The 24420-nt window shown below is 41.5% G+C and overlaps 3 protein-coding genes across 20 annotated transcripts in view; 1 reads left to right on the forward strand and 2 right to left on the reverse strand.

The window, feature by feature from the left end:
- DDHD2 (DDHD domain containing 2) overlaps positions 1–9498 on the forward strand; it is a 30814-nt gene extending 21316 nt beyond the window's left edge. For 2 of the 4 annotated variants that reach the window (XM_003902655.2, XM_009212899.1), the window contains 3 exons: positions 251–413; positions 6770–6877; positions 7329–9498. In XM_003902655.2, coding sequence (XP_003902704.1) covers positions 251–413; positions 6770–6851 — 245 coding nt within the window. In that variant the 3' untranslated portion in view covers positions 6852–6877; positions 7329–9498. Of the gene's footprint in view, positions 1–250; positions 414–6769; positions 6878–7292 lie in introns of those variants that run through there. The other 2 variants (XM_009212898.2, XR_001905481.1) reach the window with 2 other exon arrangements.
- A 360-nt stretch (positions 9499–9858) lies between these two features.
- On the reverse strand, positions 9859–20399 carry PLPP5 (phospholipid phosphatase 5). 8 transcript variants are annotated; one of them, XM_009212896.3, is made up of 7 exons: positions 16446–20399; positions 16206–16314; positions 15677–15710; positions 15205–15268; positions 14577–14701; positions 13097–13267; positions 9859–11356 (listed from the first exon to the last, which is right to left on the reverse strand). In XM_009212896.3, the coding sequence occupies exons 1-7, from the start codon at positions 16520–16522 to the stop codon at positions 11193–11195; spliced, it is 744 nt and encodes a 247-aa protein (XP_009211160.2). In that variant the 5' UTR covers positions 16523–20399; the 3' UTR covers positions 9859–11192. The 8 variants fall into 8 exon arrangements, with proteins under 8 accessions (XP_009211160.2, XP_009211159.2, XP_003902706.2 ...); XM_009212895.3 differs by having other exon boundaries at positions 15677–15713; XM_003902657.4 differs by having other exon boundaries at positions 15677–15767.
- A 713-nt stretch (positions 20400–21112) lies between these two features.
- NSD3 (nuclear receptor binding SET domain protein 3) overlaps positions 21113–24420 on the reverse strand; it is a 110901-nt gene continuing 107593 nt past the window's right edge. For 6 of the 8 annotated variants that reach the window (XM_009212912.4, XM_009212915.4, XM_009212913.4 and 3 more), the window contains 2 exons: positions 23631–23835; positions 21113–23208 (listed from right to left, as the gene is read on the reverse strand). In XM_009212912.4, the coding sequence (XP_009211176.1) occupies positions 22967–23208; positions 23631–23835 (447 nt within the window). In that variant the 3' untranslated portion in view covers positions 21113–22966. Of the gene's footprint in view, positions 23209–23630; positions 23836–24420 lie in introns of those variants that run through there. The other 2 variants (XM_009212914.3, XM_021942216.2) reach the window with 2 other exon arrangements.

Raw genomic sequence — 24420 nt, forward strand, 5'->3', positions numbered from 1 at the left:
TGACCTAGCTGTCAATGGTATAGGTAATGAGATGTGTTGCGCAAAAGCAGAAAAGGGGATTGGACAAAATTACTGTGACCTGAGAAGGAGCTTGAAGGAGATTGAGAGGAGGAAGATGGGAGAGAGCTCTCTGAACAGAGAGAGAGAACAGTTTACTCTCTGCGGTAAACTTGGAGTATGAGGAGAAGTTAACAGGATAACCCTGAAGGCCAAAGGTTTTAGATTCTTATTATGGTTCTTCCATATCCAGATGTTAACCCAGAAGAGACCTCTGTGGCAGTTAAAGAAGAAGTCCTGCCTATCAATGTGGGGATGCTGAATGGAGGCCAACGCATTGACTATGTGCTACAGGAGAAGCCTATTGAAAGTTTTAATGAGTATTTATTTGCTTTACAAAGCCATCTGTGCTACTGGTAAATGTTGTTTATTTTTGTTTGTTTTGTTTATTTACCTGTTTCATAGATATTTGATAGATGTAGAAAAAGGAGGATAGGCCAGGTGCATTGGCTCAGGCTTATAATCTCAGCACTTCGGGAGGCCAAGGTGGACGATTGCTTGAGTTCAGGAGTTTGAGATGGCCTGGGCAACATAGCAAGACCTCATCTCTACAAAAACTAAATTAGCTGGGCATGGTGGTATGCACTTACAGTCCCAGTTACTTGGGAGGCTGAGGCAAGAGGCTCGCTTGAGCCTAGGAGTTTGAGGCCACAGTGAGCCATGATCACACCACTGCACTCTAGCCTGGGTGACAGAGCAAGACCCTGTTTCAAAAAAGACGACCTGTGTACCTTTGGGATTAAAATGACTTCTCATTTAGACAGCACAAGCACAATCATGTCATTTCATGTCATTTCAAGAATCTGGTTTAAACACACTGTTACTTTATTTTGCAGCTGGGTAGAACATGGATGAGGCTAATGATGCCAACAACCATAAATTCAATTAGCTTCGTGTTAAAAATGTGTCTTCTGGCCATTTAGGTGCACATGAATGAAGTGGAACAAATATTACTGTCATTATAATATGACAGAATTAATTATTATTTTATTTTATTATTTGAGACAGGGTCTTGCTGTGTCACTCAGGCTGGAGTACAGTGGCATGCTCATAGTTCACTGCAGCCTTGACCTCCTGGGCTCAAGTGATCCTCCCACCTCAGTCTCCCTAATAAGTAGGATGACCGTTGTGCACCACCATGCCCAGCTAATTTTTGTAGAGACAGGGTTTCGCCGTGTTGCCCAGGCTGGTCTCAAACTTCAAGCAATCAATCCGTCTCCGCCTCCCAAAGTGCTGGAATTACAGGCATCAGCTACCACGTCTGGGAAGAATTATTATTAAATATAATTGGTTACCTGATGGATTGTAGAATGGATTAATGTGCTTATTGAAATTCAGGCCGGATATGGTGGCTCATGCCTACAATCCCAGCACTTTGGGAGGCTGAGGAAGGAGGATTGCTTGAGGCCAGGAGTTGAAGGCTGCAGTGAGCCATGATGGTGCCACTGCACCCTAGCCTGGGTGACAGAGCGAGACCATGTCTGAAAAAAAGAATAGTATAAAAGAATACAAATTAATCCCTGAAGAAGTTTTTATAAAAATAAAGCAAGGAAAATAAGGTGGGTCAGAGATAAGTGTTTTAAAAATGAAAGCTCAGACCATTTAAAAATGAAAGTGGCCAACATGGTGAAATCCCGTCTCTACCAAAGATACAATTAGCCAGGTGTGGTGGTGCATGCCTGTAGTTCCAGCTACTAGGGAGGCTGAGACAGGAAAATTGCTTGAACCTGGGAGGCAGAGGTTGCAGTGAGGCGAGATCGTGCCACTGCACTCCAGCCTGGGTGACAGAGTGAGACTGCATCTCAAAAAAAAAAAAAAAAAAAGCAAGCTCAAAGGTCCTAAGAAGAATTTTTCTCTTGAATTCTGATAAGGAATTATCTGATGCAATCACTATCATTTGTATGTAATAAATACAGTAGAGGCCATGACATAAAATCAAAGTGCAGTTCATTAAAAGCAATCTTGTAAGGGACTAAAATAATGCTAAGAATGATCTCTGGTGATCTGGCTTGATAGAAAAGAAAGAAGCGTTCTTTTAATATTTTTGTGTGGGCAGCACGTTCATATGGTTTGAAATTCAAAGAAAGAAAAATAATGAAAAGCTTCTTTTTAATTTTGTTCCTTGCAACTAGTTTCTTCCCCATATACAGCTACTGTAAAATATCTTCTAGCCACCATTTTATGCCTCCATAATAAATATATGTATGTGAATATATTCTTTCCCTTCTTTTAAAAATATAAATAGTGTCATATTAAAGACAATGTTCTGTGCCTTGTTTTTTCTACTAGTATATCTTGGCATTTTTTAACCTATTATATGTAGTTTCTTCATTTTTTTTAGCTACATAGTCTTCCATTGTCTAAATACACCATAATTTATTTAAGCTGTCCTCCACTCATGGACTTTCAGCTTTCCTTTTCTTTTGCACACACCTTGTTCGTGTCATTTCACCTACTCATGAGTATATCTGTAATGTAAAATACTTCAAATCGGAATCAATGGCATAAAGGGTATGCACATTTGTAAAATTTGATAAATATTGCCAAATAAGAGGTTGTACCTTTTTATACTTCCAGCAATAATGTATGAAAGTGTGTGTTTCTCCACAGCTTTTCCAACAGTTTTAATAATTTTAAATCTTTGCCAATTTGTTGGGTGAAAAATGTACAATATACTGCACATATTAAAAGAATACACATTTGATGAGTTTTGACATGTATACGCCTGTGAAGCCGTCACTATAATCAACTTAACATATTCATCACTCTCAAAAGTTTCCTTGTGCCTTTTGTAATCCCTTCCTTCTTTTCCTCTCTCCTGATTTCCAGGGAGCCACTGATCTGTCACTGTAGTTTGCTTATGACTTGTATTTGGAATCCTACAGTATATACTTTTGCTCTTTGGCATTTAGCTCTTTTTTTTTTTTTTTGAGACAGAGTCTTGTTCTGTCATCCAGGCTGGAGTGCAGTGACACAATCATGGCTTACTGTTGCCTAGATCTCTGGGCTCAAGGGATCCTCTTAGGCTCAAGGGATCCTCCCATCTCAGCTTCCTGAGAAGTTGGGACTGCAGGCATGTGCCACTGGGCCTAATTTTTTTTTTTTAATTTATTTTCATAGAGATGGGGTCTCACTATGTTACTCCTGCTGGTGTCAAACTCCTGGCCTCAAGCAGTCCTCTTGCTTTGGCCCCCCAAGCTGTTGGGATTATAGACGTAATCCATGTTGTGTGTATCAATAGGTTGTTTCTTTTTATTGCTAAGTAGTATTCCATTATATTGATACATCACAGTTTATCCATTCACCTGTTGATGAATATTTGGATAGTTTCCAGTTTTGGGCTATTAACAAATAAAGCTGCTAGGAACGTTCTATAAGACTTGACCAGCACATATTCTTGGGAAATAGGAATGGAATGGGTGGATGCTACATGGAGGTGTATCTTTGAAAGAAACTGCCGAACTGTTTTGTCACCAGCAGTTTACATCTCCATCAGCAGTGTTTGAGAGTTTTCATTTGCTCTGCATCAGAATTTTTTTTTTTTTTTGTGAGAGAGTCTCCCTCTATTTATCACCCAGGCTGGAGTGCAGTGGTGTGATTATAGCTCACTGCAGCCTCGACCTTGGACTCATGCCATCCTCCCATCTCAGCCTCCCGAGCAGCTGGGAATAGCTAGGACCACAGGTGTGTACCACCATGCCTAGCTCATTTTTAAAATTTTTTTGTGGAAATGGGGTTTTGCCATGCTGCCCAGGCTGGTCTTGAACTCCTGGGCTCCAGTGATCCTCCCACTTGGCTTCCCAAAGTGTTGGGATTACAGGTGTAAGCCACCATATCTGGCCAACAACTTTTTTTTTTTTTTTTTTTTTGAGAAGGAGTCTCACTCTGTTGCCCAGGCTGGACTGCTGTGGTATGATCTTGGCTCACTGCAACCTCTGCCTCCCAGGTTCAAGCGATTCTTGTACCTCAGCTTCCTGAGTAGCTGGGATTACAGGCATGCGCCACCATGCCTAGCTAAAATTTTTGTATTGTTAGTAGAGATGGGGTTTCACCATGTTGGCCAGGCTGGTCTTGAACTCCTGACCTCAGGTGATCCACCTGCACCTGCCTCCCAAAGTGTGGGGATTATAGGCGTGAGCCACTGTGTCTGGTCAAAATTTTTATTTTTATGTAATATAATGTGTTGACATTTGCTTTTTAGTTTCTGGAATTTGTGTCATACTCAGAAAGATCTTCCTTACTTTCTAAAAAAATTCTTACCACAGTTTTTGTTTGTTTGTTTGTTTTTGTTTTTTGAGATGGAGTCTCACCCTGTCGCCCAGGCTGGAGTGCAGTGGTGTGATCTTGGCTCATTGCAACCTCTGCCTCCCAGGTTCAAGTGATTCTCCTGCCTCAGCCTCCCAAGTAGCCAGGATTACAGGTGTGTACCACCACACCTGGCTAATTTTGTCTTTTTAGTAGAGACAGGGTTTCACCATGTTGGTCAGGCTGGTCTCAAACTCAAGCGATCCACCCACCTCGGCCTCCCGAAGTGCTGGGATTATAGGCATGAGCCACCGTACCCAGCCAACACAGTATATTCATATATATATATATATATATGTATTTATTTATTTTTTCTTTTTTTAAGAAACAGGATCTTGCTATATTGCCCAGGCTGGAATGCAGTGGCTTTTCACAGGCATGATCTTAGTGCACTAGGCCCTTGAATTCCTGGGCTCAAGCAATCCTCTTTCCTTGGCCTCCTGAGTAGTTGGGACTGCAGGTGTGCAACACCATGCCTGGCTATTCTAATATTTTATCATCTCATTTTTACATATAAATCTGATTCAGATTCAGGTCCTTTTTTCCCCACATGTCTCAACACTATTAATAGATTTGAGATTCTAACTTAATTAAATTCTTTGTTTTTTTTTCTGAGACAGAGTCTTGCTATGTCGCCCAGGCTGAAGTGCAGTAGTATGATCTTGGCTCACTGCAACCTCTGCCTTCTGGGTTCAAATGATGTTCCTGCCTCAGCTTCTTGAGTAGCTGGGACTATAGGCATGCGCCACCATGCCCAGCTAGTTTTTGTAGTTTTGGTAGAGATGGGGTTTCACTATGTTGGCCAGGCTGGTCTCGAACTCCTGACCTCAGGTGATCCACCTGCCTCAACCTCCCAGAATGTTAGGATTATAGGTGTGAGCCACCGTGCATGGCCACTTAATTAAATTCCTATACATAAATGGGACTATTTCTCAACTTCTTATTTATTGATTTGCTTATTTATGTACCATTTTAATATCTGATAGAGCTAATTCCCACTTGTTGATACAGGAATTTCTTAAGCTGGGGTCTGTGTCTATGAGTTTGTGGGAGATGAGGGAAGTCTATGAATCCAGTGAAATACACATTTATAATTGTGGTTGCAATGTGATCCTTTCTGGGGAGAAATCCATAATTTCATTAGATTCTCAAAAGGATGCATAACTCCATAAATGTTGAACCACAGATCTAGAAGAATTAGAGCCTTATATCCTTAAGGCAGTCCCTCATGAATGTTAATCTTTTTAAATCAAATTTCGTTATGAACTGTGGATGTAAGTAATTGCTTGTGCATACATAGAATAATATCTGGAAAATGCATGAGAAATTGATAACACTGGTTGTCAGAAGATGGGAACTGGTGGTGGTTGAGGAACAAAGGTGGGAGGGAGACTTCATTACTTTATTATATTTTTGGAATTTGGAACCTTATGATTGTATTACCTTTTCCAAAAAGTGCATAATATTTTAAAAATTAAGGTGACCAACTGGATAACTCTTCAGTAGTGTCTCTAGAATGATCTCTGTGGAAAAGGAACAATTCTTGGTTATTTCTTACTGGCCTCTTTGTTTTTTTTTTTTTTTTTTGAGACAGAGTCTCACTCTGTGGCCCAGGCTGAAGTGCAGTGGCTCTCTGCAACCTTTGGCTCACTGCAACCTTCGGCTCACTGCAACCTTCGCCTCCTGGGTTCAAGCAATTCTCCTGCCTCAGCCTCATGAATAGCTGGGACTATAGGCACATGCTGCCATGCCTGGCTAGTTTTTTTTTTTTTTTAGAGGGAATCTCACCTATCGCCCAGGCTAGAGTGCAGTGGCGTGATCTCGGCTCACTGCAACCTCCGCCTCCCACGTTCAAGCGATTTTTCTACCTCAGTCTCCCCAGTAGCTGGGACTACAGGTGCGTACCACCACACCCTGCTAATTTTTGTATTTTTAGTAGAGACGGGGTTTCACCATATTGGCCAGGTTGGTCTCGAACTCCTGGCCTCGTGATCCAACCACCTCGGCCTCCCAAAGTGCTGGGATTACAGGCGTGAGCCACCGTGCCTGGCCCTAGTTTTTGTATTTTTAGTGGAGACAGGGTTTCACCATGTTGGCCAGGCTAGCTCAAACTCCAGACCTGTAGTGACTTGTTCACCTCAGCCTCCCAGAGTGTTAGGATTACAGGCGTGAGCCACCGCACCTGGCCTCTCTTACTAGCTTTTTTATATTACTAGATTTAATGCCAGAGTTCTTTGCTAGGTCACCTTCTAAACCACTGCCAATTACATTACCTCTGAATCTCATTTCTTTGCAAAAGTGAAAAATAAACTTGCAAAATGGTTGTATGGATTAAATGAGATAATATATGTAAAACATTTGGCACAAATGTTAGTTCCTTTTCTCAATATAATTTTTTTCTTTATAGGGAGTCTGAAGACACAGTATTGCTGGTCCTCAAAGAGATCTACCAAACCCAGGGTATCTTCCTTGATCAGCCTTTACAGTAAAAATAACCCATCTATGCCTGCTTAATGTAAGTTTTAAAATGTCATGTATGTAGTGTAATTCTTACATATTAACATGTTATAATGAGCGATGGAGCCTCAAGCTCTTCGTAAATATACTTGCTATTGTCTATCACCAGGATCTAGGCTGCTATTCATTTTTAGAGGGACTGGTAGAAATTTATGGGGAAAAAAACACAGTAGCCCATTTAGAGGAAGATTAGTGTATGTCTGTTTTGCTAGAGATTTTGTCCAATGACACCTGTCATTTTTTAGGATCTAAACTCAGAGTCTTAATGGTTCTGTTACTAAGAATTGCTGTGGCAACAGTTATGATTTTAATTACCAACCACCCATCCTGAGATTTAAATTACTCAGCCTTTTAGATGTGAAATTACAAAGTCTGTATATTCGACTCTGGCATTCTCTGTGGTTGCCTTCCAGTTGTGACTGCAGCTCTTCTCCCACTTTCTTCCCTAGACGGACATTGAGGGATCCTTCCCCAGAAAATCCACCTGTTTGTTGCTGCAATTTTCCTCTCCTCAGCTGCGTCATTTCCTGCATGTTGGCTGCCACTTACTCACCACTGTGGTCTTTGGAAGATAATCTTCCTCTTTGGAAATGAATGGAAAAGCAAAAGGCCTTATTACTTTTAACCACTGGCTTCATATAAACACTTACCATTTTTTCTTCATAGCTGGGGGTGGTTTGTATCTTTAATTCTTTGATGATAGTTTGTAGGCGCCACACTTTATTGATTAGTACTTGACATGGTGTATAGCCTGTTTTGGGTTTGATTTGTTTTGGGTGGCGTAGACATGTTTTTAAGGAACTTACTGCTTATCTTTAGAAAATGTTCTAGTTTGGAAACAGATTCTTGAGATTTAGAAGGCATTTTGGAGTACACTTATCTCTTGTTTGTATTGAACTGAAGGCTAAGTCTCAGTGGATATGAAAAAGACTTTTGGGTGATTTATTTTTTAACCTGCATTTCTTTCTTATGTGTAGTATATGAAGAAAGACTAAAATGTAGCTTTAAAAAGTGTTGTTTACTCTCTTAGAACTGACTGACAGACTTATTGCCAGAAATCACTGATGTTCATTGTTTTTGCAACTGTTTGAGCTGCTGTAATAGTCTAAAGTTGACAAGTTAGTTCATGTTAGATGCATCTTTATAAAGCAAAGATGTTGTATATCCTAGGCCTCCCTTTTATATTTGATATAAGTTATTTGCTAATAGCTTCTATTCTTATGTTGAAAGTAGTTGTAAAAGCTGATGAACCTGAAATTACGTAGCCTGTACAGGCTGCTGAGGTTCTAAATAAAATCTTTTAGTGGTGCCTTTATGGTGAAACAGAATTTGTCACCTGCCATTTCTACTTGGGCTAAGGTAGTATTGTGTATCCTCTTTCCTTCTTAGGCATCCATAATCTGCAAAGCATATTTAAAAGGCTCTTGGCATAGGCAGCATTGGTTGGCAGGTAGGTTTGGCTAGGGGGAAATGTTTAACTTATTCTGAAAGAAAAACTTATTTCTGTAGGGTCCAAGAAACAGCTATTGCAGTCAGTGTCAGCCGAATCTGCAACATATGAAGTGAGGTTTACTTCTAAGAACATAAGTGACTGCACACTAATTTTGTCAAGGCATCTTTTCACTACTTTGCTGTAGATTTTTCTTCTTCATTGGTCAGAGTTTGTCACTGTCTTTGTAGTTCTCTTTATGATAATCCTTTATACTTGCTCTCAGATTCCACAGGCCTCTGTTTATAGAGTGGCAAAGGCAGGCGAGCTGTGGTTTACTGTTTATAAATTTTTTTATAAATGTTATGGTTTCCGAAGCCACTGGCATTTAATATTTACTAAGCCATTCCTTAGACAGCAGTGATCTTTATCCCTTTCTGGAGAGAAAAGGAAAATGAAGGGTAATTACTGTCACCATGGAGACTGTAGAGGTAAGGTTGGGGTATAGGTCAGGCCTGGCCTTTCTTTGTCATCTCCTTATAGCCTAATGCTAAGTATGCCACTAAGTTTCAGATATATGGAATACTTTATTTTTTAAAAAGTATATAAACTCTGAGTTATTGAGAATTAAGTATTCACTGTATATTAAGGGGAAGCTTTTGCCAAGTTGTGGTCTTCAAATTTATGTTTACTCTTCCTATTGGCAGAACAGGCGCTGTTTAAGAGTAAACCAAAGGATAAGCAGAGGGAGTCCCTGTAACCAAAGATGGACAGCATAGCCCTGGATAGCCAGATAAACTACTCTTTGTATTAAGGAATGTTTCTTTCCTAGTGGTGAAGGGTGGGTAACTGTGAAAGAACTTTATATCTTGTCTATTCATGGTATTATAGCTGTATATTCCCAGGATAATAAGCTTGATTGAAATCCTGTATTTAGTCATATATTATTTGCACTGCTTCATTTGTATTATGTGCAATCTCTAGACCAAGCCTATTTTTAAAGTCTGGTATAGCATCATTTTGTACATATTCCCAGCTGCAGAACTAGTATCACTTATCTCAGCAAAAGAGATTGTTTGCATGGAAAGATTAATAGCACTGATTAGATTTCTAATATTTTGCACTTTTGAAATGTTTGTTTTTTACGTGATTATATTTAAAAATTTAGTAAATACTAAAATGGAACCATACTGACTAGTGGCCTACTTTTACCTGGACTCACCCGTCACAAAGTCAAGAAAATCAATACAGTCACGATTTTATCTGCCTTTATGTATTACTAAAACAAAAAAATAAGTTTTGGGCAAAGAACTAATATGTAAATTCTTTCCCGTTGACTGGTATTTTCATTGTCATAGGCAGAATTTAAGTTCAGAATTTAAAGCATGGCAATTATAAGAGACTTTCCTTTGGTATTTGTAAATATTAGCCAGTACTATAGATAACAGCAGTTGAATCACTTATGGCGGATGGGGAATTCAGTGTTTTGCTTTACTAAAGTTCCAGCCCCTTAATGTAATTTAAATATTTTAAAAAGCACACATTTACCATTTTATTTGAATATCAGGTTTACTGAAGGAAAAAGATAGATATATTGAAAATATAGGAAGATACACATAAAAGACAAGGTCATATTTAAAGTACAATCACAATAAAGAGAAAGGGAGCTGTAGGTCCTACAGCATCAGTTCTGATGACATCCTGTAATTGTTCCTTATATCCCATTGTGAAGAAGAGGCAGAAAAAGATTCATCTGTCCTTCAGATGATGATACCTGTCATTTTTCTTTTCTGCCTTAGTCACTTGGCAGTGTTGGTGCATTTGAGCAGATCTTCAGTCATGAATGGAAGGAAGGAAGCTCACGAGCACAGTTATGGTCAAATGAGGTAGAAACAGTCATCTGTTAGTAGTGCTGAAACCACACTCCTGACCATTTTCTTCTTTATTATTGTGTTCACTTAGTAATTCAACAAATTGTTTATACCCACGGTGTTCAAAATGTACAGCAGTACCAGATGGCTGGACTCAGATAAGATGTGCACAAAAGTGATAAATTACCCCAGATTCAACATTTTCCTATTTAAGGCTTGATGGAATTGTCATCAGAGAAGGTAAACAGAATCAAAGTAATTTAGTTGGCCATGTCCTAGATTTTAAGATCTTGAGCTATACAAAATGGAAATTAAGTTTTGATAATTAGCTTCTGAGATAAGATGGGGCTATGTAAAGGCTTCTTTGTGACAAGATCTTTCTAAGAATGGCATTTAAATTAAATGTAAAAACACTGTAGATCTTCGGATATCAATCTGATAGACCAGATTTATAAGGTGTTGGACACCTTTGAAAGATCCTTTTACTAGAATGTATGGCATACAGTAGTAGAAAAGAACCGTAACTCCTCAAGATAGATCTGTGTGAGCAGGGACAAAAGTGTGTAATCATTTGGAGGCAGAATACAGTGTAGCTTATGTCCTCACTTGCACCTTGGAAGAGGAAAAAAAGGCCAGAATTTCTTGTCTTGTGCATGGTCCAGTTAGGAGGGCTAGTTCACCTGTTTTCCATTAAGGTAGATTCAATTTTTTTTTTTTTTTTTTTGAGGAGGGTCTCGCTCTGTTGCCTAGGCTGGAGTGCAGTGGCACGATCTTGGCTCACTGGAACCTCCACCTCCAGGTTCAAGCAATTCTTCTACCTCAGCCTCCCAAGTAGCTGGAATTACAGGCACATTGCCACTCCCGGCTAATTTTTGTATTTTTAGTAGAGACGGGGTTTCATCACGTTGGCCATGCTGGTCTCGAACTCCTGACCTCAGGTGATCCACCCTCCTCGGCCTCCCAAAGTGTTGTGATTACAGGCATGAGCCACCATGCCCAGCCAGATTCAATTTTTAAATATCAAAACAATAAGAATCCCCAGGCTTCTTCTGTGCAGTTGGAAGTGCAAGTTTGTCTTGAAATGGTTTATGGCATTCTGCATCAGTCAAAGGAGGATAATACTGCCGATAGCAGACATAGGCAAATGTCATTCCAATCATGGATCCAACTAGTACATCTGAAGAGAGTGGAAACAATGTCTTCTCTTAATATTAGGCTCCTAAATCCTACTACAAACACATGTAGCGTAGAGGACCTGGCCCTCCAGGATACTCTACGGTGGTGCTTAAAATAACCTCAATTCCAGATTTATGGTTTCTAAATAAAATATTTTTATTCTCAACTTTATCATAGTTACAGGATTATCATTGTCAGGTTGCTCTCTGAACACCAAATCAAAACACATCTTAAGTAAGTATAATAAGCTTTGTTCTGAGTGTACTAAATTAGAATTTTTCTAACTCAGAAGAGTAACAAAGGTCCACTTACTGCTATTTATCTACCCATTTTCACCATTTAAAGGGTCCTAGAGGAAGGAATGAAGTATTTTAAGGGTTGCTTCTTGCCGGGCGCAGTGGCTCACGCCTGTAATCCCAGCACTTTGAGATGACGAGGCAGGCGGATCACGAGGTCAGGAGATCGAGACCAGCCTGGCCAAGTGAAACCCCATCTCTACTAAAAATACAAAAATTAGCCGGGCATGGTGGCACATGCCTGTAATCCCAGCTATTCAGGAGGCTGAGGCAGGAGAATCGCTCAAAAAAAAAAAAAAAAAAAAAAGTTGCTTCTCTTTGCAGAAAACTAGTTTATTTAAAATAGGGTTCCTGAGGACCTGTGGGCAGTACTTCCAACGTTTTTTTGGAATTGTGGTTTTGAAGGTATTCTATAATTTTTTATTTTTTTTAGACAGAGTCTCACTCTGTCACCCAGACTGGAGAGCAGTGGCGTGATCTCAGCTCACTGCAACCTCCACCTCCTGGGTTTAAGCGATTCTCCTGCCACAGCCTTCTGAGTAGCTGGGACTACAAGCATGTGCCACCATGCCTGGCTAATTTTTGTATTTTTATTTATTTATTTTTGAGACAGAGTTTTGCTCTCATTGCCCAGGCTGGAGTGCAGTGGTGCGATGTCAGCTCACTGCAACCTCTACCTCCCAGGTTCAAGCCATTCTCCTGCCTCAGCCTCCCAAGCAGCTGGGATGAAAGGCATGTGCCACCACGCCCAGCTAATTTTGTATTTTTAGTAGAGATAGCATTTCACTCTGTTGGTCAGGCTGGTCTTGAACTCCTGATCTCAGGTAATCCACCCACCTCACCCTCCCAAAGTGCTGGGATTACAGGCGTGAGCCACTGCGCCTGGCCTCAGTTTTTGTATTTTTAGTAGAGACGGGGTTTCAATATGTTGGCCAGGATGGTCTTGAACTCCTGACTTCAGGCGATCCGCCTGCCTCAGCCTCCCAAAGTGCTGGAATTATAGGCGTAGGCCACCACGCCCAGCCAGGTGTTCTACAATTTGGATATTTTACTTACTATAGCATTCAGCTTAAACTTGTTTGGTTTGATTATAATTTTACGTTTTCTTGAATTTTACTTATGTTTTTGAACAAAAGTCCTATGACAATGAACCTAATTTTTAAGAGAGTAAATTGAACTCTGAGGTTTTAAATTTCCTGTAGATGCAGTTTAACTTGAACTTACAATGCTTCAAATAATGGAAAAATTAGGATATCTTTGGTAAACTCTTTTTATCTTATCTTTCCTATAATTTTAAATGTATATTCTTAGTATAGAACCCAGACCATCCATATTCATTATTTTGTTCATTCAGCAGATATTTAGTAACCGTCTCCTCTACGCTAGGTGCTAGGAATAAAATGAGTGAAATATGCAAGCTTCCATGGCTTGAGTACTTTGCTTACCTTGCCAGTGATGCTTGTAGTCACATGTGCGGGACAGTGCAATCACAGCTGCAAAAAGTAGAGGTGACAGAAAGGCACAGAACCTCCAAGATTTCCCACGGCCTTGTGGTGTGAAGCAGTGTAACTTCCCTGCCAGGTAGAAGGAAGCAAAGGCCAGACCAGCAAATGCAACTGGAACAAGAAAAACTTTTAAGTGGTGTGTCTTTTAAAGGAAGCTACCTCATTCATCCCCACATAGGAGGCTAGGAAGCATGAGTATGTTTTTATTTATTTATTTATTTTTGAGACAGAGTCTTGCTCTGTCATCCAGGCTGGAGTGCAGTGGCACCATCTCGGTTCACTGCAACCTCCACCACCCGGGTTCAAGCGATTCTCCTGCCTCAGCCTCCTGAGTAACTGGGACTATTTGCATGTGCCACCACGCACGGCTAATTTTTTTATTTTTAGTAGAGACGGGATTTCACCATGTTGGTTAGCCTGGTTTCGAACTCCTGGCCTCAAGTGACCTGCATGTCTTGGCCTCCCAATTGCTGGGATTACAGGTATGAGCCACCACACGCGGCCATGAGGATGTTTTAATCCTTTTTTGTGTATACTTCTAGTGTAAATCATTGTGAAGGAAAGGGAAACAAAAAGAAAAATGAAGGACTTAGTGCCCCAAAGTTCATGTTTTTTTTGTTTTTTTTTTTTTTTTTTGAGACGGAGTCTGGCTCTGTCGCCCAGGCTGGAGTGCAGTGGCCGGATCTCAGCTCACTGCAAGCTCCGCCTCCCGGGTTTAGGCCATTCTCCTGCCTCAGCCTCCCGAGTAGCTGGGACTACAGGCGCCCGTCACGGCGCCCGGCTAGTTTTTTGTATTTTTTTTAGTAGAGACGGGGTTTCACCGGGTTAGACAGGATGGTCTCGATCTCCTGACCTCATGATCCGCCCGTCTCGGCCTCCCAAAGTGCTGGGATTACAGGCTTGAGCCACCGCGCCCGGCCCAAAGTTCATGTTTTATCAGAGTATAGTTTTCAGAATACTAGCTATATGAATTAACTTGTTGATGCTTTAGTTTCCTCATCTATAAATGGGACTCATAAAAATAATAGTCCCCACCTCACTGGATTATTGTGAGCTATAATTAGGTAAATGAAAATGCTTCCAAGCACCTGACACACATAAACTCTTCGTTAAAGGTATTTTTACTGCTAGTACAAGATTGCAGGATCTAGGCAAATAATATAATAATAATTAACTGTGCAAATCTTATAAAGGTAAATTCTTTCTGTTCTGTAATATTTACCCAGATAGTCAAGGCTCAGACTTGCTAAACTGTGGAGTTACTAAAGAAGGGGCGGGGGGGGGGGGGGGGGGCGGGGTTTCCAAATTCTAGAAACAAGAGTAGTCAGATTTTCCCATCCCTACTAGCCTACTAGCTTTCTAGGTTAAATTCAATGACATGAAAACAAGCATAGGGGTAGAGTCCATATGATAGTCATACAGGAAGAATGTCCGCTGGGGAAGCTCTTTCGGCCCTCATTCACCACGTCCTTATCCCCTGTACACATCAAGTCAGAATGGGCTAGCCCATCAGGGAAGCAGCGGTAGAAGAAATCTGGGCGTGGCCTGGAAGCAAGAAGCATGGTTGGAACGTAAATCATTAACTCCAGAAATTATTTTTCAGTTGTAGCAGACATTAATAATCCTGTTAACTATTGGTCAAACAGTGCCCCAGGCAAAATAAAGTAACTGGATTAGTATAGTCACCACACTAACAGAAAAGTCTTACTTCCAAGGTCAGCATTTAAATTAGGGGAAAACCCCACTCCAGTACATGATTAGTTTCTAGGGCAAACAGCAAATGACACTGCAGCTTCAGGAGGTGCTCGAGAGGACACTGACCGGCTCTGCTGTGGCCGTTGGTGGGAAATGCTGTTCAGGGCAGAAAAGAGCCCAGGTGTCACCTGGAGGACTGAGGTATGGGGAAGGGAGTAAGCGTTGAATGAGAAAAGAAAAATCAGAGTGAAGATAAAGGGAAAAGAATGAGAAAGACGTGTGGTGGACACCACCACTGTCCTGGTGGGTAAGGGCTGAAGCAGACGCTGAGGTGGTTAGCTGTCGTCACTTACCTCCCTACGATCAGCTTTATTGTGTTGGTAAAGACGCCATTCAGAGCCAGGGCAAGGCTGGCAGCTGCAAAGCAAAGCCCTAAGTTAGAAGGATCTGTCTAGGAGGAAAGGCATGGTCATAGCCTCATTAAGAGAGCAGCCGTACTGTTTCTGAGATGGATAGAATCCAACAAGACCTGGGCCCAAAAATAATTAAGGTCTTCAGTGATCACTTTTGTAGTCGAGAACTTTTGTACTAGGCCAAAGACATTTCTGAAGTACAAATAACCCAGCGCATTTAGGCACAGGGCTGCCTGCGGTGTAGCCTGCATAACCAAGTCCCTGCAGTGCTATTTTCCTCTCCCGCGGGGATGGAGTTCCTTTAGGAATGCAGAACTCAGTGGCCTCCACACAGGCTCACCGTGGCTGAACCCCACAACGACTTCCTAGGTTCCCAGCACGAAGACACCGGCCAGAAAGGACTAGTGCTCACCCAGGCAGGCTTGTCTGCTGTCTCTTGTGTCTGCCTTCTTGAGAAATTTGGCCAGGAAGATCAGAGACAGTGGAGAGAGAAATGCAATAACCTGAATTAGAATGTCAGAGGTTAAAAACAATTAAAAAAAAAAAAAAAAGCCACACTCATGGTTAAAGTAGCTCCTACAGGAAAGAGGGACGTGAAACAGCAGGACTCACTAGCGCTAACATAAGGTGTCTGAAAGCGCATAACCGGGAGCCAGGCGGCGCCACCAGCGAACAGCAGCAACTGTGCGGCTCGGGCCCCGGTACCTCAGGCTGAGGCACAGAGCACCCGGGAAAACGTTGTATCAGCCGAAAGAGGCTCGGACAGCCTCCTCTCTCAATCAGGATCTTAAACACTAGAGCCCTAGGAGGCGGAACCCAGCGCATAGCAGCGGAGTGGGTAGTAGGTCCCTACAGAGGCCGTCTCCACGGAGGAAAAAGGACAGGTGCCCGCGGGAAGCCCGGTTTCGGGGAGGGAAGAGGGACGATCTTTCTCCACGCACAAACATCGGCTTGGTGGGGAAATACTCCGCCTCCACGTAGGGGTTCCGGTAGAGCCACATCTCCTCCGGCTGGATGAGTCTCTGGAACGGGGGGAGCAGCTCCGTCACCCTAGAGGGGAACAAAGAAGCGCAGAGCAGGTCGCCTGGCTTCCTCCCTGCTTCCCCACTGCCCGGCCCACCGCCCCCTGCCGCCTGCCTGCCTGGGAAGCGGGGCCGCCCGGACCCGGCCGTGGATCTTACAGGAAGGCAGCGAACAGCGCGAGCCGCACGCCCACTTCGGCCCCAAAGGCCGCCGCCGCCGCCGCCGCTTTCCCCATCCGGCCGCGAGCGCCGAGCGACGCCGCGCTGACGTGGCCGCCTCCGCCGGGAGGGCCGGGCCGGGAACTGCTCACCGCCCCCTCTCCCAGCCGCCCGCGCTCCGGCCGCTGCCCAGGAAGCCGGCCTGGCAGCTGTGCCGAGGGCAAAGGGGACGCAAAGTCAGCGGAGCTGCCCTCCGGTGCGTTCAGCAGGGAGCCAACGCCCCAGTTTCAGCCGAGTAGGTCGGCGTGCGGTCCATGAGCAGCTCCTCTCCACACCCCAACCACACAACCGCGGGGAGCAGCCTTCTCCCGGGACCTCGCCTCTAAACAGAAAACCAAACAGCTCGCTCTCAGATCCTGGTTCCCTAGCAACACAGCCGCATTCTGCAGGAAACTACACTGGCTGAGGTTGGCTAGATTGTGTCATTTAGTCCTCCCACCCAGGATGGCCTCCTGCTCAGAGTGTTGTAGCAAAAAATTACTGGCAAAGAACAAGCCCATATATTTAATTTGGAACATACAGGACAATTTATTGAAGTCAATCTCAAGCAAAATCTGAAATCAGTGGAATGTCATTAAAAACCTTTCCAAATTAATCCTCACGGAAGCAAAAAACACATTGGAATTCCAAAGTATTTGTAAAATAAAAAAGGCAACATCAGTAAATATAATGTACAAAAATTATATGTTCCTACCAGCACACACATCAGTAAAGAAGCTTAAATATTACAGGCAATCCTAAATACACTGTAACTAGTCAACAATAAGCTATCTATATACAGGTTAACCAAGCTTTACACATTTCACACTATGCAATAAAACATGGGCCAATCAACAAAATCCTCAAAATATTATATATCTTGAAGTCTATGTGGCAACATCAAGTCATTATACAGTAATGCCCTAATGGAACACCCCCAGGGAAAATGAACACTAATCCCTTAGTGTCAAGAGCTTCTAGCCAAGTCACAGAAACTCAAAAGAGATTGACTTTAGTGAATATTGATGCTTTGTTATTAAAGACTCAAGTCTCAAGTGATTTAGGCAAAATAACAGTTCACAGGATCTACAAAGTTTATTACAGATAAAGTACAGAAATAACCAATCTACAAAGATCATCATCATAAAGAACACGAGAAAATGAAAACAGAGTCTGTAGGTATCTGTGTTTTGTTGTGCAATATCACTCAAATGGGTACAAATGAATTTCTTGTATCAATTCCAAATATACACATACCCTTGTATATAAAAAATGATATTAGCCAGTTGTAATACTCATTTAGCATCTTGGTTATTAGTGGCAATATGATTTTCTTAACATAGGGCATGTAACAGGACAAATGAGATAAAATGACAACAAAGTAAGTTTTATCCAGTCCATTTCTAAACTGACAAGAATACCTTATCAATACCTTCTATAGGTAATCTGACAGATACTTGAGGGCTGTTTGCACACATTAAGTGTGTTGGCAGGCAGGGAGGGGAGCAGTAAAAGCTTAGGGTGCTTTCTCACTAACTAGCAGATGCAGTAATGCCACATAAGAAAACTTAAAGACTGAATAAATGACTTCCGCATCTATTCTATTTTCCCTTTTTACTTACATGTAAATTACTTTTACAGCCTACTGAAGGACAGGCAATTCTCATCCCCCTCCCACTTCATACATACTTGCCACAAGCATCCAAACTTGCCACTTACGCAATGGACTGACCAAAACAAAACAAAAAACAGAAATGTTTTTTGAAAGACACAGATTACCCACATTTTGCGAGTGTAACGTAAGTGCAATTTTTTTGTTTTTTTCCCTACATAGACATAGTAAAAGGAAAGAAGATGTGCTTGGGGACAGGGTTGACAAAATGACAAAATAAAGAACGTACATAAGAAGTATTTGTAAAAATGCTGGTATCTCATGCAGGAGTCTCTTCCTCAAATGTGTTCAGTCAATCCGAGCTATCTACTGTGAACACTCTCCCATTTGCAAAACTTCACCTTTAATCCACGCTAAAGAGGATAAGAGACTAGGCTACTTATTTTCAAAACGGTTTACAAAACAATGCTTTCTACTTCATAAATGTAAAAAGAAACTGTAAAATAAGGAGAATCTGAAGAGTTTCAAGTACTTAAAAAACCTGAATTCAATGAGGCAGAGGTCTCAATGTTAAAGTGACTACTTCGTACCTGTGGTAAACATTATCCCCCCCCCCTTACCCTATTATAACCCCCTTTCTCCTGGTACCCCACCCCAGGTAAAAGTTGGTGAGATTTCAGTATATACACATTTCCAACTTTTCAGTATTTGTTAATTCATTGCAAAGCTGTCAAATTATAGTATTCCCTAGTCCTTCTGAAAATGGAACCAAGTTCTACTTTTTGTTTTACAAATAACCAGAGACCAATTCTAGGTGGCCCTAGGCCAAAGGAAAGTGTTTCAGTTCATCAATTCATGTCTGCACCAACTTGGACAACTGGGGGTGGCTGGATGCATCAGCCTTGTGAAAAGTAACTTTAGTCTACGCTGCCCAGAAATAAAGCAACTTTCCAATGTCCTTTTTCTCATGTGGAAGTACATAGAATGTCAGCTTCCCAGCCGTGAGGGCTCCATAGCCACTGTTTTCTTATCTTCTAAGAGGACATGGCAGGTGGCAGCCAGCACCTTGACTTTAAGGTGAATGCTAAAGGAAGAGCTTTGTATTTAAAATGAAATGAAAGACAAGCAACAAGTCCTGGGCAGTCCAGAGATTATATTGTCTACAGATGGCCTGGTTGCAAACTGTAGGTCTGGGTTTGAACTATTGGAATACACCATGCAAGAAACTACTCAAAAAGGAAATTCCACTTCATGATCTAGGAAAGTTGTTCAACAGCCTGTCCCATCTGAGGGTCCTTTACATGATACTCAGTATCTCAGTTCTACAACATTATTTACAGACATGTTTTCAAATATTTTGTGTAAATGGCAGAAGGGAGCTGGGGGCAGCCCCCCTGCCTCCATTAAATGTTTTAGCTTTCAGGTATGTTCCTGACTTGTATAGATAATTCCAAATTTTAAATGATTCTCAAACTCAGCCAGTTCTATAGATTAGGCCAGATCATTTTTGAGAATTAACATACAGTGGGAACTTGTTAAAACAAAAATGAAAATAAAACTCACGTCACTCCTGTATCTCTCCCTGATTAAACATTAAAGAGATGAATCACTGCCTCTGGCTGCTTCAGCCTTCCAGGAATGAAGGGCCATCCACTCTGCCCTTCTCACCCAGCCAGGGGCTGCTCTTCCCATTCCTCCCTCACAGCAGTGGCGGTCCAGCCCCTGCCTCCCCTGCACAGTGCCTGGGAAGGTTTCCCAGGATTTCATCTTTAGCTCTTAATGATCCAATTTCTGAAGCTTTAGGCTGATTATCAAAAATCTTATGTTCACTTCTTCCTTCAACAAATTAACATGTGGTTAAAAAAAAATACCACCATTAGCCCATGCTGCTTTAAGTTATTTCATTGTTTGACAAGAATAAAAACCAACCACTTACACTGACCACATATAGATTTAAAAGTTAACAAATATCAACTTCAGACTATGAGTGAACAATGTGTCTTTTGGAATATTTCATTGGTGTAGCACAGGCACAGTGCATGTATACTCATGCACACATAAAGGACAATTTTCTCTTTCTGTATCTATAATCTGCAACTTAAAAATATATAAAATAGGTCAACATTGACGCTATGGAGATGTGAGGAGAGCTCCTTGGCACCGGCATGACTAAAACCGCTTTTTAGACCATTAAAGAACACTCATGGCCAAAGACTTCAGAACTATGGTTAGCACTTTTTTTTTTTTTTTTGAGACCAGGAGTTTCGCTCTGTGGCCCAGGCTGGAGTGCAGTGATACGATTTTGGCTCACTGCAACCTCCACCTCCTGGGTTCAAGTGATTCTTCTGCCTCAGCCTCCTGAGAAACTGGGACTACAGGCATGTGCCACCATGCCCAGCTACTTTTTGTATTTTTAGTAGAGACAGGGTTTCACCATGTTGGTCAGGCTTGTCTCAAACTCCTCACCTCGTGTTCTGCCCACCTCGGCCTCCCAGAGTGCTGGGATTACAGGTGTGAGCCACTGCACCCGGCAGCTATTTTGTTTTCTACTCTGATTTCTGAAATGGTGAAACAATCCTATTAATCATATATTTTTTAATTTCATCAGAGCTCTGTTACAGATATGACACAATGAAGAAGCTGCATAAAAGTACTGAAACCTAAGGTATCTGTAGTATATAGGATGTACCCTGGCTTACCATATAAAAGTCATTAGATAGTAAATAGCACTAAGTCTAAAAGCAAGGAGATAAGATTTCATGTTGGATACTGTTTCAACAAGAACTGTATTTGGAATATTAAAGGAAATCCTTATGTTAGTAAGTTTAAAAAACCAAACATCATATACAAAATAAAATTTTAGTATGATAAAACCTAGGTTTTCTTATTTTTTAAAAGGACATCAAACTCTATAATTGCTCAAGAGCAAAGTTTAGTGTTTTGGTGAGCTGTATTTCATCTTACTTGTAGCAATTATATTTGGTGACATGGATTGCATTTTCCATTTTGCTCTTTTGGGACCATATCTAATCAACAGAAGTATTGGAAGCCCAATGAGTCACCGCAGAATTAATTGCTGGAGTCAGGCAAATGGCAGTTTAGGAGCTTCAGTAAAAGAACTGTAGTGTTGTTTTTTACAAGAGAAAATCCAGTATAATTGCACATTTACATACAAAAAAAAGAGGCACAAAACAGCTTTTCACCCTCTTTCCATAGAAGAGCTCTAAATTGATAAGCAAATGGAACACTCAGTACAGCTGAAGGAATGTGGTAGAGCATCTACCCTCCCTACCTTCATAAGGTTACTAGGTACTTGAGGGAAAATAAATGCTAACCAGGTACCAGCAATTGTAAGCAGTCAAAATTCACAGAGAAAGTTAACGTTCATTCAAGCTAACCCTAGACTTCTACTTAGTACAGTGTTACAACAATGTCTGACATTACTAATTATTTCATACAAGGAATACTGGAATATAGATATTCCTAAGCATTAAAAGCCAAGTGAGTTTGGTGAGCAGACATCTTGGTATACTCGCGTCTATAAGAGTCAAGCGTCACCGTCAACCATTTTTGCTAACACTGACTTTCTTGAGAGTTTTCTCCAAGTGCTTCCTAAGATGAAGTGTGTTTGTGTGGCTCTTATGTACCCTGTAAAAGTAGAAGTTCTTCCCCTTACTCAATGGGAGCAATCTTAAGTACTGGATAATAATAGAAATTCTTTACATGTAACCTGGGGATGCCCCTATAACTTTCACCCCCTAAATTAGGAACTCAACCAAAAAGATCTATTCAAATACAATTCAAACTCACTTGTGTGGTTTTACCAGGAAACATGACTGAATGGTCAGGTGACAAAAAAAATGTTTGAGTAGGAGAGGAAAACAGAGACAAAAAATAAAATGCCTGTAATTCTTTCCAATTTAGACCAGGGTCTACAATAAAATTGGACAGGAAATGGTGCTTATATGATACAACTTTTGGTTTGTGCCTTCATCCCCCTTTAGCTGCCTTTATCAGTGTCAGGAAAATAGGTGTGACCATTCCAACTATGCTTCATATCCACAGAAACGCACTTCATCCAAAATCCAAACCATCCCTGTCAATGGAGAACGTTTCAAAAATCAGTGAGCACATCCATTCCTCTTTTCCCTTCCACCAAGGAAACACACCATATACCTTTCTAGGTAAAGTTACCATAGTACAAAGCCCACCTGGTTTAAGAACACAGAGGTAAAATCCACCGAGGCATTGTTTTTAAGAGGCCAGATTTAATACTTCCATAGAGCCCTTCTCTAAGTCTATGAAAAGCATTCTGAAGGGAAAGAGAAGTGAGCCTACCTACTGCTCAGTAAAGAGGTATATAAAGCTTATCACACCCTTTCCTAGAGGGCTTTCTCAGATTCCTACTTAAAACACACACACACTTCATTAGACTATTGAACTACACTTCTTGAAATTCCTAAAAATGAAAATAAATAAAGGAATGATGGCTACTTTTGCTTTATACAACCAAGGAACACATCTTAGACTTTAAATTTATCTCATTAACACAACTTTCTTTTCTCTTTGTTCTTATTTTAAAAGCAAAAACATTTCTTTTTCAAGCTGCAATGGCATTGAAGCACAATAAAAGGCAAGAAAAGACCAAGGGAATTTAACCCTCCACAAAAGAATCCCCAAACCAACCAAACAAAACAGAAAAACCAGACACCACCAACTGCTTCTGCCTGCATGAACTGGTTTCCCATTTTGGCTTTAATAAGGCAGTTCCGATGGCAAAGGCTGTATGCACTGTAGCAGTCTCTTCTTTTTAAATGCATGATCTATTTGCTTTTTTTCACGTAAATAGAAAGGAGGGGACACCACACATTTATTCTTTTACTTCTTCTCCATGATCCTGTGATTCCCATTTACATTTGATCTTGCTCCAGTATTCTGGTGACACAGGAGCCATGGGGTCATGTTCCGAGCAGCAGAGGCGGCCTTCCAGGGCGGAGGGAACCAGGGCCCCCTTTTCATGATCTTTACAAAATGAATGTGGACAGAACTCACAGAAGGAAACAGCTGCACTGCTGCACTCATCGCACTGATGCCACGGACACTCCCACTTTCCTAATTCGGGGAGAAGGGGAGGAAGAAGAAGTGCCCAAGTTAGTGCCTGTCTTGATTACCCATGAAAAACCCAGGTTCCTTTTTCTCTAATTGGAGATGGAATTCAATTGAATACAACTCCAAATTTCAACCAAACACAGATCTGGGTGTATTATTTAGGACGGATGTGAGCTACTGGCCAAAACCCAACGCCATAGGTACCAACTACCCACCTATGGGAACAGTATACAAGAAGAAACCAATCCTTGATGAACCACAGGGTATCCCAAATGTGTAAGGGAAAAGATTTTTTTGCCAGCATAATTTTTTGCTATTGTTTGCTCTATTCAACATTTCCTATCCCATGGCATGGAATATATTCTGAGTTACACATAGTTGGCAAAGACACAAGTTAGGGAAAGGGTCCTGAAGGTCCAGCTTACCATATGGTGGCTGAGTCAGGTTAAGGCATAGGAGGTGGTATGCTTTGGGACAGTCTTTTTTGTCACACATGACCAGCTCTCCACCATCTCCACATTGAAAACAGTAATCTTCATGCATCTGCTTTGGTTCTGTTTTGATCTTTCGTCTCTTCTGTTTTAACTTAGCATTTTTTGCCTTCTCTTCAGTTGTTGACGCACATGCCGACTGGCAGGAAAGAAAGGATCATCGTTTCAAACATCACAGACAGTGCATGAAGCTGGACACAGATAGGAAAACCCTACAACCTCACATTCATTTAAATTCACCTGTTGTACAATTACCTAAAAACATCAGAAGGCCTTATGCTGCAACAAATACTATAACACAAATAAAGTTTTGTTTTCACTGACTTAAAAATTATTATTATTATTATTTTTTGAGATAGGGTTCTCGCTGTGTTGTCCAGGCCGGAGTGCAGTGGTGCAATCTTGGCTCACTGCAGCCTTGACCTCCTGGGCTCAAGCAATCCTCTTGTCTCAGCCTCCCAAGTAGCTGGGACTACATGCGCATGCCATCATGCCTGGCTAATTTTTGTAATTTTTTTTGTTGAGACAGGGTCTTGCTATACTGCCCAGGCTGGTCTCAAACTTCTGGGCTCAAGTGATCCTCCTGCCTCAGCCTTTCATTGACTTTTTTTGGAGACTGAGTCTCACTCTGTCACCAGGCTGGAGTGCAGTGGGGCGATCTCATCTCACTGCAACCTCTGCCTCCTGGGTTCAAGCAATTCTCCTGCCTCAGTCTCCTGAGTAG

Source organism: Papio anubis, chromosome 8 (assembly GCF_008728515.1).
Source record: "Papio anubis isolate 15944 chromosome 8, Panubis1.0, whole genome shotgun sequence".
Taxonomy (NCBI): Eukaryota; Metazoa; Chordata; class Mammalia; order Primates; family Cercopithecidae; genus Papio; species Papio anubis.